The 17,347-nt window shown below is 43.0% G+C and overlaps 2 protein-coding genes across 2 annotated transcripts; one reads left to right on the top strand and one right to left on the bottom strand.

Annotated features, from left to right (window-relative positions):
* The first annotated feature begins 490 nt into the window (after window positions 1-490).
* On the top strand, window positions 491-5,536 carry ANKS4B (ankyrin repeat and sterile alpha motif domain containing 4B). The gene is made up of 2 exons (XM_026053971.1): window positions 491-660; window positions 3,938-5,536. The coding sequence occupies exons 1-2, from the start codon at window positions 497-499 to the stop codon at window positions 5,007-5,009; spliced, it is 1,236 nt and encodes a 411-aa protein (XP_025909756.1). The 5' UTR covers window positions 491-496; the 3' UTR covers window positions 5,010-5,536.
* Window positions 5,537-7,629: 2,093 nt separating this feature from the next.
* Window positions 7,630-17,153, bottom strand: CRYM (crystallin mu). Its single transcript, XM_026053960.1, has 8 exons — window positions 16,965-17,153; window positions 16,608-16,758; window positions 15,586-15,648; window positions 13,108-13,209; window positions 12,408-12,591; window positions 11,047-11,168; window positions 10,393-10,477; window positions 7,630-9,711 (listed from the first exon to the last, which is right to left on the bottom strand). The coding sequence occupies exons 1-8, from the start codon at window positions 17,135-17,137 to the stop codon at window positions 9,647-9,649; spliced, it is 945 nt and encodes a 314-aa protein (XP_025909745.1). The 5' UTR covers window positions 17,138-17,153; the 3' UTR covers window positions 7,630-9,646.
* Window positions 17,154-17,347: the final 194 nt, after the last annotated feature.

Here is a 17,347-nt window from a genome sequence, read left to right as displayed (position 1 = left end):
GYCTGTCCGCGGGTGAGGGGTGCAGGGAGGTCAGGGAGGGGTGTGGGCACCACGGGTTTCTGCTCCTTGAACTGCCTGTGCCACCTTGCAAACATCCTTCAGATCTTCCCACTTATATCAATAATGGAGATAACAAACCTATCAAAAAACAAAGATATTTTATTAGTGAGGGTGGAATCTGGTCATGCTGACATCAGTGGCAAATCTCCTTTTCAAGCCAGTTGTCCCAAAAGAGCTCAGCACAGGAGGCCACAAGAAGACCTAGGAGACACAAAGGACACCTGAGCCCTGTCAGAGTTGCATGGATGACTCCGCAGTGAGTGGGTAAGACAGGGAAAATRAAAGTGTTCAAGGTCCTGTGGCCTCGCTATGTGTGTGATGTACTTTGCCTCCTCATTTCCATCCTGGAGGTGACGTTGCCACTTGTGACTATTGATTAACTGTCCGTGGAGCAAGAGTGGCTCTGCAGTCTGGCTGCTCTTCAGAGCCACAGAAAATGTCCACCAGGTATCACAAAGCAGCAGCTGATGGCAACTTGGAGCTCCTCAAAGAAGCCACGAAAAAGGATCTCAATACTCCGAATGAGGATGGGATGACGCCCACCCTGCTGGCAGCATACCACGGCTACCTGGAAGCGCTGGAAGTCACCTGTCGGAGGGGGTAAGTGAATCAGGCCCAGAGTATTAGACCTAGACCTTGTGGCACGAAGCTATAAATAATGAGTAGTGTCTCTAATGCAGCTGAGATATCCCAAAAGGCCAAAAATCCTGGTAATTTTTTTCTACTTGCTGTCAAAAATGGTCAGTGCAGCTCATCAACAGCCATGGAACCGGCAGGGACATGGAGTCTGCAGAGAGCAGTGGGTAGCACTGGGATCTTGCTTTAGCAAGGTCAAAGGAAGGTCAAATCAAAATAAAAAACCCTGCTGTTCATCTGCTGTAGAGGTTGATTTCTGTCCTTTGACATATCTCTGAAATGAGCTTTATAGGCTTGTTTGAAATACTTTGATTTAGAAAGCTCTGTCTTTTACTCCCAAAGAGCAGTCAGTACCTGTGAAGAGCTAATGCTTTTCTATGTCAGAGCTGGTAGTTTTGAACTGGCGATACCAAAAATTGGTATTTCTCTGCTCTTTATAATATTAGCAACCATCACACTAAAAGATTCATGATACTGCTTTCAGACCTTAAGTAGGAAGGATGTTTGCAAAATGAGAAAAGGAAAAATTGTTTAAAAAAGGTTTTCTACAGGTGTATTTACTAGCAGTAATATTTCTTATTGTAATCATTCAAATATACTGCATACTTAAAATATATTACTGAAAAGGCCACTAGCTGCCCATTTCATCCTCTGTACTCTMTGCTTTGGAGCCTGCCTTTTAATCTGTGGTTCTGCAAGAAGATCTGATAAAAGACATGCTTTTCATGTGCAGAGATATAGTGAAGAAAGTGGCTTTTTCTGCATTGAGAGGAAGATCAAATTGACCTGTGTTTTCATTTGTAGTACCTCAAAGAAGACTGGCAGAAAAAAAAGCTGAATAGCTATTTGGGTGTATTTCATTTTTCTTTTCTTGAAAAAAGGAATTGGATATACAGACTACAAATAGGGTTGTCATAGATTTGCTTTATAGCTCATCGAGCTCAGGTGTGGTTGTAATAACACAATAAAAGAGACCTTTGGACGGTATGGTTAGTGCAGCGTCCTCAAAGGAGCAAAAAATAGACACATAGGTTTTCAACTTGTTTAATACAGCACCAAGGAAACAGATAGAGTCAATACAGGTTTGTCTGTGAAYGCATACAACACAGAACTATGACTAAGGAAACAATAACAGAATAGTCTTTTCCAGAATTGGAGTGAAAAATATATATTCTACCATATACATTGGTAACAGCACAGCAGATAACACAAAGATCAAAATTTCTACATATTTCCTAGTCAGTGTGTTTCTGACTCTACTTTTCTTGGCATAGCACAACTTTGGGATAGTATTGCCTCCAAAATCTTCAAAATTCACCTCTATTTTATTCCTAGATTCCTTGACACAATCCATACACTGAGGCAGACAGCAATATCCCCAGGGTCTTGCTTGTCCCTGCGTGGTCTGGAAAGAGGCAGAACTGTTGCAGATTTCCCCTATTCTACAGGCTTGCCTTGGTGCCTTGTGAGAAAATACTTTAATTATTTTAAACAACTTCCGCATTTCTCTGAAGCAAGATGGTTTCAGGGCTTTTCTGACAAAGCACTCAGATACAGGATGGGCTTTTGCTATTTTTTTTTCTTGAGCAGTTGCAGATTTTGGGACTCCGAAGCCTGCAACACATTTGGCCCCTGGAAAATGTGGTAATACTAGCAACAACCCCTTCATCCTCAAACAATTTGTCCTTCCGGGCGTTAGGAGGTGGATGTTCTCCCTGCCTGCTGTGCAGGATCCCAACCAGAGGAAGGACCAGGCAGCGGATCTACTCGCTTTTGTTGGACCCCCTTCCTCCTGTCTAGAAAAGGAGAGAGGAGTGTGAGGACCCAAAGCAGATGCSAGAGTTACCCAAAGTCCTGCTGAGTAGGGAACCAGCTCTCTGGTTTGTGAATTGTTTGAGAGCTAAAGGCTGCACAGGGAAAGAGAAGCCGCAAGCGGTTGTGCAGGGACCRAGTTGGGGGATCTGGCATCCCGGGCATGTTCTGCTGTGGTCAGGCAGCTCCCCAGGCAGAGATCACAAACAGGCACACATGTTTTCCATATGCCCAAGTCAAACCCGCAGATCCTCATCTGCCGCCTCCTTGCAGTGCTCTGTGCACAGACTTGCTGCTCTTTCTCCATGGAAGCAGCTGGGTCTGCGACCCCACGGACCACGGTCTCCCTCTTGCTTCCTGCCTGTCTGAAGGAAGTTCCCGCTTTTGTCCCTCCTCGGATATGTCAGTGCTTTTCTCCCTGTGATGTGCAAAGCCCCAAGTCGATACCTGAAGGGAACTCTGTGACAGAATGCACCATTGCATCCATAACACAACAGCCGTGAAACAAATCCCCCAAGACGCTTAAATCTTTAAAATTTCTAAAAGAAGAAATTCTCTTTGTAGATTTGACCTCTGAAGTTTTTAAGGATTCSAGATTACTGTGAGTGCCTTGGTTATTGGCCAGAGAAGACTCACGTGCTGTTCTGCACCACTGCTAATGCTGATCCTACCAAATATGAGCGAAAAGATCTGCAGGCAGCATTTTGGTGTGAAACGAATGCAAGAGTTAAAAAGAAATCAGCACATTTCAATGTTTAAATTCAACTGAAAAGACATGGCATTTTATTTTCAAATGAGCTTCTGCTTTCCAAAAAACCCACGAGCAAAAGCAGTTTAAGAGGAACAACAGAGTTGAAAGAAAACAGAGGCTTCAGTCTGAGCTTATTCTAACAGCAATGGAGACAAATGGGTTGTTAGGACCCAACTCATAATCATCTACCTATTTCCTATCAAAAAGGTTACTGCCGTTGAYGTACTAAATAGGGATTACTGTGATCGGTGAAGAAACCTCCTACATAYGACAGGTAAAAGGAAAAAAAAAGTCACTAATAACTTTTAAAATACTCTGGCCAAAAGCCACTGAAACAATTTGGCCATTAATTCCAGCACAAGCCAAGTCCTGAGCCTGCTTTCAGCAGAATTAGTTATAGAGAGGTCAGAGCTACAATCCCACTTGTGCCGGGGGTTGTTGCTGGTTGCTGGGTACCACAGCAGGAACCATCACCACTCCATCGTGGGTATCTGCAGTCACACAGGCCCCCAAGAGCTTGCTTAACTCAGCAAGGGTAAGTAGGTGCAGCGCAGGTCTAGAGAACAGGGCTAAGTCGGGTCGTTTGCACTGGGGTTGTATTCCTCACAGCAAAGCTGAGCTAAGCTGTTGTCTTGTGTTGGTTATGTCCAGCTCACTGTGTGCTCTTCTCCTTCTCAGAGGYGACCCGGACAAATGCGACATCTGGGGGAACACTCCCCTGCACCACGCTGCTTCCAACGGTCACATCCACTGTGTTTCCTTCCTGATCAAGTTCGGCGCCAATATATTTGCTCTGGACAACGACCTGCGCACACCTCTGGAGGCGGCTGCCAGCAGAGACCGAAGCGAGTGCGTCAGCCTGCTGGACAAAGCTGCCACGGAGCAGAACCTGCTGAACCCAAAGAAAGTGGCCAAACTCAAAGCGCAGGCCCACAGGAACGCGGAGAAGCAAATCAAGGAATGCGAGAAGCTCCAGGAGAAACACCAGCACGAAATGAACCAGAGCTATATGAAAGAAAAGCTTGGCTCAGTGAATTCTTCAAGAGGAACACACTCCAGAGGAAAGGTGGCTAGTCTCTTTGCTTCAAATACAAGTTCTTTCYCCAAAAACCTGAAAGATACCTTCGGATTGAGAGCCAAAAAGGCAGCTGATAATGCCAGAAATGAGGGAACACAAAGCAATGGCCAAGGGGAGAGCAAGGAGAGAATGACTGTGATGCATTTATTTGATGAAAAAGAGGAGGATGAATTACTGAATGACTTTAGAGAGGTAAACTTTTCTGATAATGACAGTCAGTTCTCTATTTTCAAGCGGCCAGGTCTTGGTAAGATTGTATTTGGAAGAAATTTGGCTGCAGATATAAATCCAGAAGACATATCTTCAGGGAAAGAGAGTATAAACTTCAAAATGTCCAGTGAGCTCTTTCAGCACAAAAGCACTGAGAATGGCAAGGAAGATGATGATGGAAATGAAGCTAATGTTCCTTGGAATGAGGAGGAACTTGTCTGGGATGAGGAGGAAGGAGAGAACACACCCTTGGAGGTGTTTCTGGCATCACAGATGTTGGATGAGTTTCTTCCAATCTTCATGAGGGAAAAGATYGATTTGGATGCCTTGATGTTGTGTTCGGATGAAGATTTACAGAGTATTCAAATAGAGCTGGGGCCAAGAAAGAAAGTCCTGAATGCTGTGGATAGGAGAAAACAGGCACTTAAGAACCCCGGAAAAACAACAGACACTCGCTTATAAATAAACATTTCTGTGGCACTACCCTGCACCCGGATTCAATCTCTTTTGCTCTTTCACAATAAGACGTGGTTGCTCTCAGATGTCTGCTAAAGGAAAAGGTAAAGAGATGGCCAGCTCCTTTAGCCCAGACAGCTAAGCCAAAATGCTTCTGTCTGGATAGATGACTGCAGTACATAGGCTATAAAAGCAACACGTTTTGCCAAAAGAAATAATTTGAAGGTTAAAAAAATTAGAAATATTTAAGTCTTTCTCTCCCTGTCATGGGGATGGGATGTGTTTTGGTTCAAGTAACTTCAGCAGTTAGTGAAGGCCAGTCATGCTGTATTCCTTAACAAAGCCCTTCCCTGTTCAAAGCCACAAATCCACGGGCATTCCCACAGCAAGGCGGCTTTGGGATTTCTCRGACAGTTCCTGTTAGATTGCCCTTTGTGCTCTCAGTGACACTGGAGAAATGGAATCTGGATCTGGATTTTGGCTGTCATCTGTTGACTCTAGTAGCCTCTGAATTAATGTAAATAAAGCTAATTTACAGCGACTTCCATGTTCTTGTCAGTAATGTATCCAATAWCGGATGTTTGATGCAAGTTGTTTATTCTTTTCTCTCATCTCATTAGACCAAGAGAATAGCAGTAAGTTGCCATCAACCATCATATGCTAAGTAGAATCAAGACTGTAATAATTTAATGAAAAATGTCAGATTTTTTATCTGTTTTTTGGCTTTGGCTGGCTTCCTCTGGGGCACACTTGTCACACGAAGTCCCCCAAACCAGGCACCTCATATTTKATGTTGCACATTGCCAGCCATAACCCAAAAACCGCATGTAACGAGGTGCAGGTAGAGCAGCTTGCACGAAGAGCAAGCAAGCGGAGAAAAAAGCCGAGGTTCAGCTTCCCGGGGAGCTTCTGCTGGCTGCAGCCCCCGCGAGGTGCGCGTGGCTGGGCTCCCTTCGGCTGCCCGGGCCCCTTCCCCGCGGGGGCCGGCGCCATCTGAACGGAATTACTCACTTGCACTGAGTAACGCGAACACACCCGCGTCCCTGCAGCAACTGTGTTCTAAGAGCTCAGCTTTTAGTGCACAATTACTTATTAACAGGGCTTAAATCTTTGATGTCTTTAAGTATTCTTGAAAAATCTCTCTACAGCCCTGATCCATTAGTTAACGGTGTATTTTTCCTTAGGAGTATGTGCATTGATGTAGACAAGCTCCAGTTAATAATCTATTTTTCATGCTTTCTCTTGTCCAAGTCTTCTTTCTTTTGTTTTCATCTGTTTATTGTAACTGTTTTTTCTTGGCTGGACTTTATTCTGGATTCTTTTATCCTCGGACTCCTGTACCTCAGTGTGTCAACCTTTTCCRCTGCTCCTAATGTAGGGGCTCCCAGGTACTTAACAAGGCAAGTGGGAAATCATGAATGTTCCATATTTGAAAGCCTATTAATTTTGCACAGTCAAATCCTGTCATTCTTGCTCATGCAACTGAAAAATACTCAGTGCACTTTGCTTAACAGCACCTATCATCTCCCTCACCCCAGCTGCTGTACCTGCTGAGCCTAACTGCCRCTTATTTTGCAAGGCAAATGATTCAGGATTGGGACTGGCACCAAAGCCCCTCTATTTGCTTATGTGAATATCCCATCAACCCTTCCCCAAGGGCTGGACCCCTTAAATAACAGCTCTTACCATAAACCAAGGTCAGTAGACCCCTCACTCTACCATGCGGCAGAAATAAGACTGGAGGCTTTGAAGGATGCTGCATGGTTAAGCACTAACCCCTCCAGTGCTGGGGCAGAGCACAGGGCAGCACCAGGTGGTGGCAGAGATGGATTAGAACCATTTTCCAGGGAGACACTTTCAAAACTCAACTGCTTGTTGGCATGGAAGCTGAGTGGAGCTAGAGCTGAAGGCATATGCATAAATAATACCCTGGGGTAAGCCAACATATCTAAATTACAGTGAAAAGTGGCTCCTTACAGACTTTGCTGTGTTGAGTGAGCAGCAAGGCAGTTATCACTAGGAAAAAAAAAATCTAGGAGGCTTTATTATGGCCTTAAAGACATGCAGTAACTTTCTGGAGGCAGTACAAACCTGGAGGAGTCCTTTGCTCTCCTAGAGTTGCRGTTAGAGACTAAATGGCAAGGCCCAGGGCATCTCCCATTATACTTCTAGGCACCTGCAGGGATTCCAGTCTATCTCTTCTGAAGCTGAGAGGAGAAAAAAATGCTGGAGTGATAGCCCTTTTCTGGCTGTGTGGTCTTGGAAGTTGGCCATTATAAAGCCAGCCAATCATAAATCTCTGGGATCCCCCATGATCACAGCCATAGACTTGAAAAGGAAATGCACTGCAGATCAGAGCCATGCAGATTCTTCTCTTTGTTGACTAACTGAAAATGAAACGTTTTTCTTCACCACAAAAGCTAAAGAGCTACCACCAAACCCCACAACCCCAAGCGAAACAGTGGAAGAAACCACAAAAATGGAAGACAGAAAAGCAGTGATATCTATTTAATTTTAACTTGCATGCAAGTTACAAATTAAAGACAGTCTTCCAAAAAAGTAAGAGAATCACAGAGCTAAGGCAACAATTTCTCAAGAAATCGAAAGACAAAAATCGATGCATCTCCCATTGTAAACAAATCCAGTCCTTTATGAATTCAAGCCATTCAGAGGCTAAAGGCTGAAGCCAGGCTCCTAGAGCCTCCTGCCGCCAAGGAGGGCCAAGAACACAGTGGGTTTTCAGAACCAGGTCTTTGGACTGACTCCTTTCAAAGTGCCTAGTCTGTAGGTGAAAAAGCTATGCGTCTTCTTAGGTGCTGTGTCTTATTGCAAACTGCAAACCTAGTTTCACACAGGCACAGAACTGTGATAAAGTTGTAAAACCGAAAGTTTCTGTACAGCTCTTTAATTATGGAACCTCTATGCCTGTCACATTCATCACATGTTACTGGAGTTCCCTGTCACTGAAGTACCAGGATAGATCAAAAGCACATTACTGATCATTTCATAAATGACCCAGGAAATAGGCATGCTAAAAAAATGAGGGGTAATTGTTACAAAAAATGCAGAAGCTGGTAGAGCAACTTCTTGATACCAACAAGGCTGATGGAGTTGCTCGCAGTCTTTACCTACATATTATATCCTTTGGCTCTACTCACTTATGTATGTAGAATATTTCCATGCTAAAACTGTGCAAATTACAAACTCTGCCATTTAACTCACTTTTTCAACTAGTTTACACTAGGCTTATCATTTGGAGTACTATGTCATACATGCACTGTACTCAACCTTCTCTGTACTTACTTATGCACCATCATAACACCATCTGCTTCTGAACCTTCTGCTGGATGCTCTGCTGTGCTCTGGCACTGTTATAAAATGATTGTGTAATCCTTTTATAAAGYGAAGAGATATTTAACAGTCAACATGAAACAATACATGGGCATAAAGTTTAAGGCAGAACTCTAGCCTGAGACAGGAATTCATCCAAGGCAATGGCTATTTTTCAGCAGATGCTCACTCTTCTGTAAAGCAGTTGTATAACTGCAAGAAAAAGCTCCATTTTCATATGTCGGACATCACTGGGCTCCTCTGCCAAGAGAGGATCATGGGGAATCCTGCCCCATCACCACTCACCAAGATAGCAATGTAACTGCCATCTGGCCAAGATAAACCTACTTGCCTRTATACTTTAGGTTTATGTCCTTGCTAGCAGTCAGCACATGGTCCAACCTTAAAAAAACTTGGAAAACAATTTACAAATACCTTACATTGATAAAAAAACTCTCCACAGGACATGCACAAAARCTAAAACAAAATGCACCTACTATCCACACTTTGCATGACTACCTAAATCAAGAAAGCGGCAACACTCCACCTACAGATATATTAAGGTATTGAATAGAGTCTTCTCTCCCAGTTAACATAAATCAGTATTAATACTGCATGTTTTTTGTATTGTTAAACTTTCCTGACTCAAGTGCTTTATGAAAATGGGTAGACAAATCTAATTGTATGGAGACATCATTATTTATACAAAAGTCCCACCCAGGAGCATGCTCTCAAATTAAGGACTACAGGGTCTGAAAGCTGAGCAAGAAGAATGCGGGGATGGAAGCCAAGTCCAGATCTAAGGCTGATGGGTCTCCAGGAGCACAGGGTGGGTACTTTTCTCAGGAGAACCTGCAGACTAAATCACTTTTCATGTAAAACTGACACCATAGTTTTCTTTAAAAGTACTATTTCATGTAATATCACATCAAGCATAAAAGTCTCGTCTCCAAAACAATGCATTTTACTTGAGCATGAATAACTCCTCTACAAACATAAAACCCACACAGTTTTCTGTTTCAGATACAGTTAGGGAGTAAAAGTACTGATTTCAGAATGGTATCAAACACATACAATACTTGTTAGTATTACTGCAAAGATCTAATACTTGTCATGAGAAAAGAGTAGAAGTACTCAGCTGCTCAAGGCTTACACTTCATTCATTTCATTTTTTAGAAGTCCTACACTTCATTTTTGAAAGTTCTAGAAGGACAACATTCAGATAGGATTGTCATCTTTATCATTAAYCAGAGAAAGCTAAGAGGAAGCCATTTTCTTGGTATTCTGTGGTCTTGTGGGCACTGCAGACTCCTCTAGTTACCAGCTGACCATGAATCATAAACAAATTTTGCTGCTACTGTATCTTCAATTGCCATCCCTGAAATAGAAATAAAGTCATCTTGAAACATCTTCAGGAGGATGAAATATAGATTCAGAAGAAAACAATTCAGGGAATTATCTAACTAGACAAATCTTTCACCTCCAGAACACCTACAGTGTTAGGTTCTAATTTTAGAGCCACGATGTACCTGTCATATGTCCTCTATGAAGTCAACACTCCTGTATGGAAGTCAGTACTCCTGTATGAACCTAGTTTTCAGTGTTCACACTCTGACTTGGCCCTTCTGGACACATTGTTGAGCTCAGAGCATGGTAAACCATCATTGTTCCTTCTTTCCTCCTACCCATCACACACAACATGGGCTCCAACACCACTATGTGCCATSACATTGTCTTTAGCTCAGACAGACTTCACAACAGCAGGACTTACATATTGGTGTTATGAGTATAAAATACAACATTGCAGTCATATGTTGAATAATGCTCAAACAAAAAACATTTTTCCCATTGTTGGCTTTCCTATCACTTTTCATTAGATCAGTCCCACTAGATTGAGAAATAAAAAGGGAAAATGCAAATCACATTCCAGCTCCTTCTGAAGAGTGCATTGCCACAGCGGTTTTCAAGATGATCAGCAGCTTTCCCACGCATGGGGAACTTAATAAATAACAAGGCATTGTTTTCTGTCAGACTTGCATGCAGGAGGGGCTGTTCTTACCCAGTGATTTAAACACTGTTGTTTTCTCAGGCAGCGCTGGTTTTGTACCCTTCAGTACCTCTCCCAGTTCAGCAAAAATCTCTGCCTGTGAACAAGGATATTTTGACACAGAAACAAAATATTAATCTGTAGATAAAAAAGTAATTAAGGAAAAAGTTTAAACAAAATAACTTTTCCATTTTTTTTTTTAAATCATTTAATGGGTCCCATGGTGAAAGAGATGAASACTCAGATAAATACAGAACCTCGATATAGATCACAGTTTTCAGAAAAAAAGCTTTTTTAAAATATGATAACCTGGTACTTATCTGACAGTTACACATACTTTACAAAATACGGTCCTTACAAACATCAATCATTCAAAAGAATACTTGTTACTGTAAACAAAGGCCAAAGCTGAACACATGCTAGTGTGACATCACATTATGCAATGGCTGAAACTACTGCCAAGTACCTAGCGTGATAGAAGGCCCAGGGTAAAAAGTACACTTGTCCCTCAGCCTTTTGGAAAGGCTAAAGTATGTTTGAAGTGTCTTAACATTTATATTGATGCTCTGAAGTTTTGGTGCAGTACACCATCAAGAACAGCTCATTACAAACAAGCCCATCACCATAAGAAGGGCCATAGAAAAAAAAAGAAACCCACACTCTTACCCCTGATAATATAACATCGCCTGATTCAGTAAGAGCAGCTTCCCTGGAATCCACAAAGAGAACACAGTTCTTCATCAGTTCATCATCCAGTTCTCTCCAATCTGGTCTGCTTGCTCCAACAGCTAAGACAATAAAATTTATGTATTTAGGAAGAAAGTTTAAAAAATTTCAAACTATACTTTGCCCAAAAGACACATGAAGTAACAACAGAGATTACTGGAAACTCTTAACCTTCAAACATCCTGACATTAGCACCAGATACATGCTAATTAACAATAGGTCTGAAGAAGAGGGAAAAATACTGTATTGCTCCAAACCTGGCCTGTTTTGGTAAGGTGCTGAACACTTCACATCCCACTTACGTTTTCCATTTATGACATACTTTAGAAGTGGAATTCATTATAGATTTTCACTTCTAAGCCAAACTTTGATACTACAGCAAAACCACTATAACTTCTGGGCTGATAAAGACATTATTCTTTACACAAGTCTTTTTTTAAAAAAAAAAAAGAAATGTAACTTATGGAATAGAMGTACTCCACGCTGCCAAAATGCCTCTTCAAACAGCAGGAATGTCTCAGCGAGGGAGAAAGGAGAGGGGTCTTTGTGTATGTGTTGCTTCAGTGACTGTAGACCTTAATTAATTTTGGTTGTATTTCTGGCTTCCATGCCATGACATAACACAGACAACAACGTTAAATGACAAAGGACTAAATTGAGTCTGAAAAATTGGTAGGATGCTGCTGGAATGTGGGAACTTCCTTTAAATCGTTGCCTTTGACAAGCCACTTTTGTTTTGTTACGAAGCCATTTGTAAAGTACACAAGGTCATCTGAACCAGGCCCAAAATTAATAGAGTAAACAAATGGCAGCATGTCCATGGACTCTGTACAATAGTGCAGCAACATCATTATCGGGCAGAAAAAGAAAAGAGCCTCAAAAAACTTGCAATAATTAAAGAACAAATTCTTGCTTGAAATAAAAAGCTATAGAAACTGAGAAAAAAATCTGTGCCAGAGGMACAAATAAAGATTCTTAAAAAATGAGGGAAGACAACAGTTACAAAGGAAAGAATATCATGAGCTAGAGTCACTTTGAGAATGTTATTTAAATGGAGGGCAAAGTGAATATCAAGAGAGCACATGGTGGCAAGCATATCTCATACTCAAGAAAACACCCAGTGCTGGAATGTGTAGGAATTGTGACTCTACACACTCAAGAGAACAGAGCTAGAAAAATAGGTCCTTGCCAAAGGAAAATAGTCAAAAGGAAATAAGTATTCATTTCAAGAAACAGTACTGTACAGTTTTTGATGCTRAACAGTGAAAAGGAGTCCTTTACATGACGAGAATATAGCATACCATTGATATGGGCACCTGGTTTTACCCACTTTCCAAATAAAATTGGTGTTGTTGCTGTGGTGACCGTTACGATGACATCAGCCCCAGTAACTGCCTCCTGAGCAGAAGAGCAGACCTGCACGGGACCATTAACCGAACGGGCAAACTTCACAGCATTCTCCTTGGTGCGGTTCCATATTCTGACCTTCAAGAGAAAGGCCAAACATCACAACCTAGAAGAGTCTACTCACTGACAYAGAACAGACTTTCCATTTTCAGCAGATGATTACATCTACCCTAAAATGTTATTTTTCCTTTAATATTATCAAGTGACTAAAGTTACTGCATTGACAGCTATAGTTGAATGCTTATTCGCAATGCCAGGTTAACAGCTCCTCACAAGGCTGTATTTACAGAATGTGAGTATTTTCAAGAGATGTATTTAAGAGAAAGTCAAAGAAAGCTCATCCAAATATGGCATACATAGCAGACTTTCCTCATACAAAGAGGAAAGCATCTGATACTTGAATGCTTCCAGCTTTTAAAAAAATAAAGTGGCAMGGGAATAATCTACAGATGTTCAGAATATTGAGTTCTCTAGAAACATAATCAAAATATGTTTAATCCCTTGACCAAAGGTTTGACAGCAATGTTTTATCTACATTAACTGCCCTTGAAATATAATAGAGGAAAATATATTCTCTTAAGATGGGTCCATTACCTCCTTGAATGTGAACAGCTCTGTGAAGATCTCATAATGGCTATATGCTTGAACACCAGCTCCCAAAATGCACAGCACTTCTGCAGAAGCTGGCATTAACAGCTAAAAAGATATAAAAATATAGCAAGCATGTAAAGAAAACAAATATATTACCTTGCATATCAAAATACAACAAAGTTAGTAGTCCTTTAAAGGGAAAAGCTAGTAACAAAACAATATTCAATATTATAACTATTTTGTGCAAATATTAGTATCAATGCCAGCAAACTACCAAGCTCAATTTGGGCATTTAATTGTTCAGATTTTGAAATTCAGACTTTAACACACATCAGCATACTCCAAAGCCAAAYTCGAGCGCCTCTGCTCACTCAATATTTATTAACTGCATTCACCTGTGTGACTAACCAAGCATAGAAACTCAGTGTCCTTTTATCACAATCACTGGTTTCCTATGAAGAAAATGTGAAAGAAATGTGCCTTTATTGGCACTCTGCAGCTTGTTATTTCCAATTCAATTCGTCAGAAGATCCAGAAACTAATTTTATCTGCTTTTCCTATGSAAAAGAGGGGTGGGGAGGGCAAGTAAAGTTGTTCCTAAGCATCAGGGCTAACAAAGATTGTTTTCCTGGCAATTTGTGCACTGTATTACCAATGTCCATCTGAGTTTGATGGTATCATCTTCCTCTGTCTCACACCTTTTCATGAGGATGTTTCCCACAAATCAACACTACCTGCAGGGACTAAAGGGGACAGTGTGGTTGGGCAGGAGCTGCTGACAGGTAGATCAGTCCTTGGCTAGGACTTAGCTAGGAGCTAAGCTTACATACACATGTACTTATCCTGCATCCCAACATAYGACATCTAATTGCAACAGATGGTGAAACTCCTGCTTTAAAAAAAGCACACTTGTACCAGATACTGTTAAAACTTTGAGTGGTTCTGAGAAGTAATTTTTAAGATTCAGTCCTGTGGTTGCTTTTCATTTTCTGGTTTAATTCTTGCCTGCAATTCATCAGTACTTGGCAAGGGGAAAAGAGGGCTGCTGGAGTCCAGCCCTAAGCTATCCTTGTGTCTTGTTTATGCAYTTGTTGTGGTCACTCCTGCATAAAAAGCTTTTGAACAGTGCAGGCTCTCAACTTTTATTCTGCTGTAAGAAAATAAGAAAAAAACTAGTTGTTCACATTTTTCAGTAGCAAGAACTCTTTTTAACATTCCTTTCAGAGACAMTGATGCACTGATTTCAAAGGTTTCCTGCATAAAAGCACTGGATTTTTGAAAAGCAAGTGGCATAAAGGGAACAAAATGAAACTAAGAGCTAAACTCAAACACTTCTGAAAGTTTCCCAAAACAACAGACAACAATTAAGGACCTGATATTGCAGTCCCTTCACCAGCCAAGCTCATTTGAAGCCAGGAGAGCCCTGACTGTGTAACAACTGTCAGAACTGGCCAAGTATAGAATGGTTGAGTTGAATGAAGTCCTATAACCTAATGTCCAAGGAATCCATTGTGATTTAGYTTGTCTGCAGTACCAGGGGAAGCTCTTGGGACAGGTTCTTCGCTCCAATTTTATGTCAACTCAGCTCTATTGCCTTGGAAAGAATTATATGGCCTGAAGACTGCTAATAATGAAGTAGAGAGGTCAACCTTTAGCCTGAAGCAAAGCTGATGAGGAAAATAAACAAACCAGGGCTAAAAAATACTCTTTTTTTTCATATCATTCTTTGAGGTGAAGACTAAAATTTTGCTATGCAATAGGCAGCAACTTGTTTTCTTCCAACTTTTAGAAGCCCAGCCAAAAATGCTGTAAAGAAGAATCTGAAAGCAACAATCTCCAGAGACTGAAATAATCAAAGCAACCAACAGCAAGATTTACTGCACTTGTCCCTCAGGCACAGAAGCTTAGGGTTATAGTCAGGGCTACCCTGCTCATCAGGAAATCCTTCAGCAATAGCAGAGAAAGAGACAGACACCTCTGATCAAGTCATCAGCCCATGTTAAGACTGCCTGTATTGCCACCTGGAAGTGGCAATAGATGACCTTTTCATCTTTTGCTAATTAATYCCACCTGCCTTAATCCAAGAAGAAAAAATATACATCTAAATAGAACTAAATTTATCACTGCACCTGTACTGTTTAATGCTATGCACAAACACGCTACAACAAACACAGAAATCAAAGTAAAAGACCTCAGTGAATTCCCAGAGGACTTTGGGAAATGAATCACAGGTATAGCTCAAGTATCTTCTTGCATCAAATACAAAAATATATAAAACAAAAAGTATGATTTAAGAGAAAAATGCATTTTCCCCTGCAGTTACATACATTGTCATAATTGTAATTTAAAGCTATAATTAAAGAAAACTTACATAGACTGAGAGCTGTTTATATCATTCTTCCTAGCTATTTTATATATGTGTRTATATGTATACARTACCACCTACCAGTTCCATCCTGACTTGGCACATAGAAGACCTACCTTGGTAGCAATCGCAGAAACTGCRGCTGTTCGTTTTGCTGTAATGACAGTGCCATCTAGAATCTTAAAAAAGAAAAATACATAATAAACACTGAAAACATGTCTGTATTCTAATCATTTTTATCTGATTTATGAACCATGTGAATTCTTTGTTACTAGAGAGGACATACAGAATTATCAGTATCAATAACTGCCACTACAGCAGWCACATACATATGATGTTGCACAAGACTTCCACTATTTCGGTTCTTTCATACCACTCGGCCAAACACAGAGGGGAKACTGGTCAAGGCTAACCCATGCATCACACATAGCTATTCCTGTACTGCACTCTCTTAACTCTTCCACACAGAGACCAGACCAATAGAAACTGCAATACACTCAATAAGATCAGGGAGCACTGCAAGCAAGGGGCAACTCAGGAGTCCCGCACCATGTAGGTTCACAGCAGATGACAAGAAACTGCAGAGAGCTGAGAAGGAACTGCAAGGAATTCCTTTGTGTGGAATGGGAGTGCCTCACTGTGTATTAACTGTCACGTAAAGAGTGAATTGTGTGACTTAAGAGACTTTTTAATCCCCTGACACAGTTTAGGAATAAGAGACCAATGCATTTTTCCATCCCCATTTCAGCCCTTTGACAGTAATGGCTATAAAAGTGCAATGGAAAACAGTTACTAGTCACAAGCTTTCAAATAAATTAAGTAATAAAAATAAATAACAACAAGGACTGACCCTAAGTACAGTGACCTTAAATGCTATTTCCTATAGTAAGTCTCTGTTTAGGCTTATGCAGGGCACACTCGCTCCTCAGCAAGGCTCCCCCAGCCTTTCACACACAGCACACACTTTTCCCGATTATTTCTTCTCTTCCACCCACCCTCCGGGCCAAGAGCGCCCCAGTGTGTAGAGAACACCGGAGGGAAGGCACCAGAGGAGCCGCGAACCCGGGGCGGCCGCGGGGCCGGGGGGCACGCGGCAGAGCGGCCGCCCGGGCCCGGCCGCGGCGCCCCGCGCACTCACGGCTTTCAGCGCTCCGCTCCGCGGCTCGAAGAGCAGCACGATGGCCTGGTGCGAGGGCACCGCCGGGTCCTGCTGGTGCTCGTAGAAGGTCACGAGCTTGGTGGTGAGCGCGTCGTCCGCGGCGCTGTAGGCGGGCATGACGCCCAGGAACCTGCCGAGGACACRGTCTGAGCGAGCGCTCCGGGCGGCCTCACGGGGACCCCCCGCCGCCCCCGGCCCCGCTGATGCTTTGGTTCTTTCAGGTTTCTTTCCACGCGTTTCTGCGCCGCTCGTGCGGCCGTGGGGGAGGGAGGAGGGGGAATCTCCGCCGGGGCCGCACCGTCCCGCCCGGCGCCCCCCGCCCCGGGCGCCGCTCACCCGCCGTGCGGCCGCACGGGCAGCACGACGCGCACGGGCTGCACGACGCCGCCCGCCGCGCCCGCCGAGAAGTTGGCGAGCGCCGCCTCGAGCGCGGGCAGCAGGAGGCTGCCCCGGGGCAGGAGCCGCTCCACCGCCTCGCGGCCCACAAAGGCGGGCGRCCCGGAATCCATCGCTAACGGTGCGCCCAACCACACCGTAGAGGGGTTCCGTGGCTCGGCCCGCGCCTAAGTACCGGGCGGGGCGGGGCCGCTGCCCCGGGGCCGCCCCTGGAACCGCCCCTRGAACCGCCCCCGGAACCGCCCCCRGAACCGCCTCCCCTGCGGCTATCGCCGCTTCCCCTCCCGCCGCCCTCCCCTCTGTGCGCATGCGCGGCGCCGCGG

The sequence above is a fragment of the Nothoprocta perdicaria genome, unplaced genomic scaffold (genome assembly GCF_003342845.1).
Source record: "Nothoprocta perdicaria isolate Ctin4 unplaced genomic scaffold, notPer1 scaffold_12, whole genome shotgun sequence".
NCBI classification, from domain to species: Eukaryota; Metazoa; Chordata; class Aves; order Tinamiformes; family Tinamidae; genus Nothoprocta; species Nothoprocta perdicaria.
Note: the sequence above shows the minus strand (reverse complement) of the source record. Positions and strands in the feature narration are given on the sequence as shown.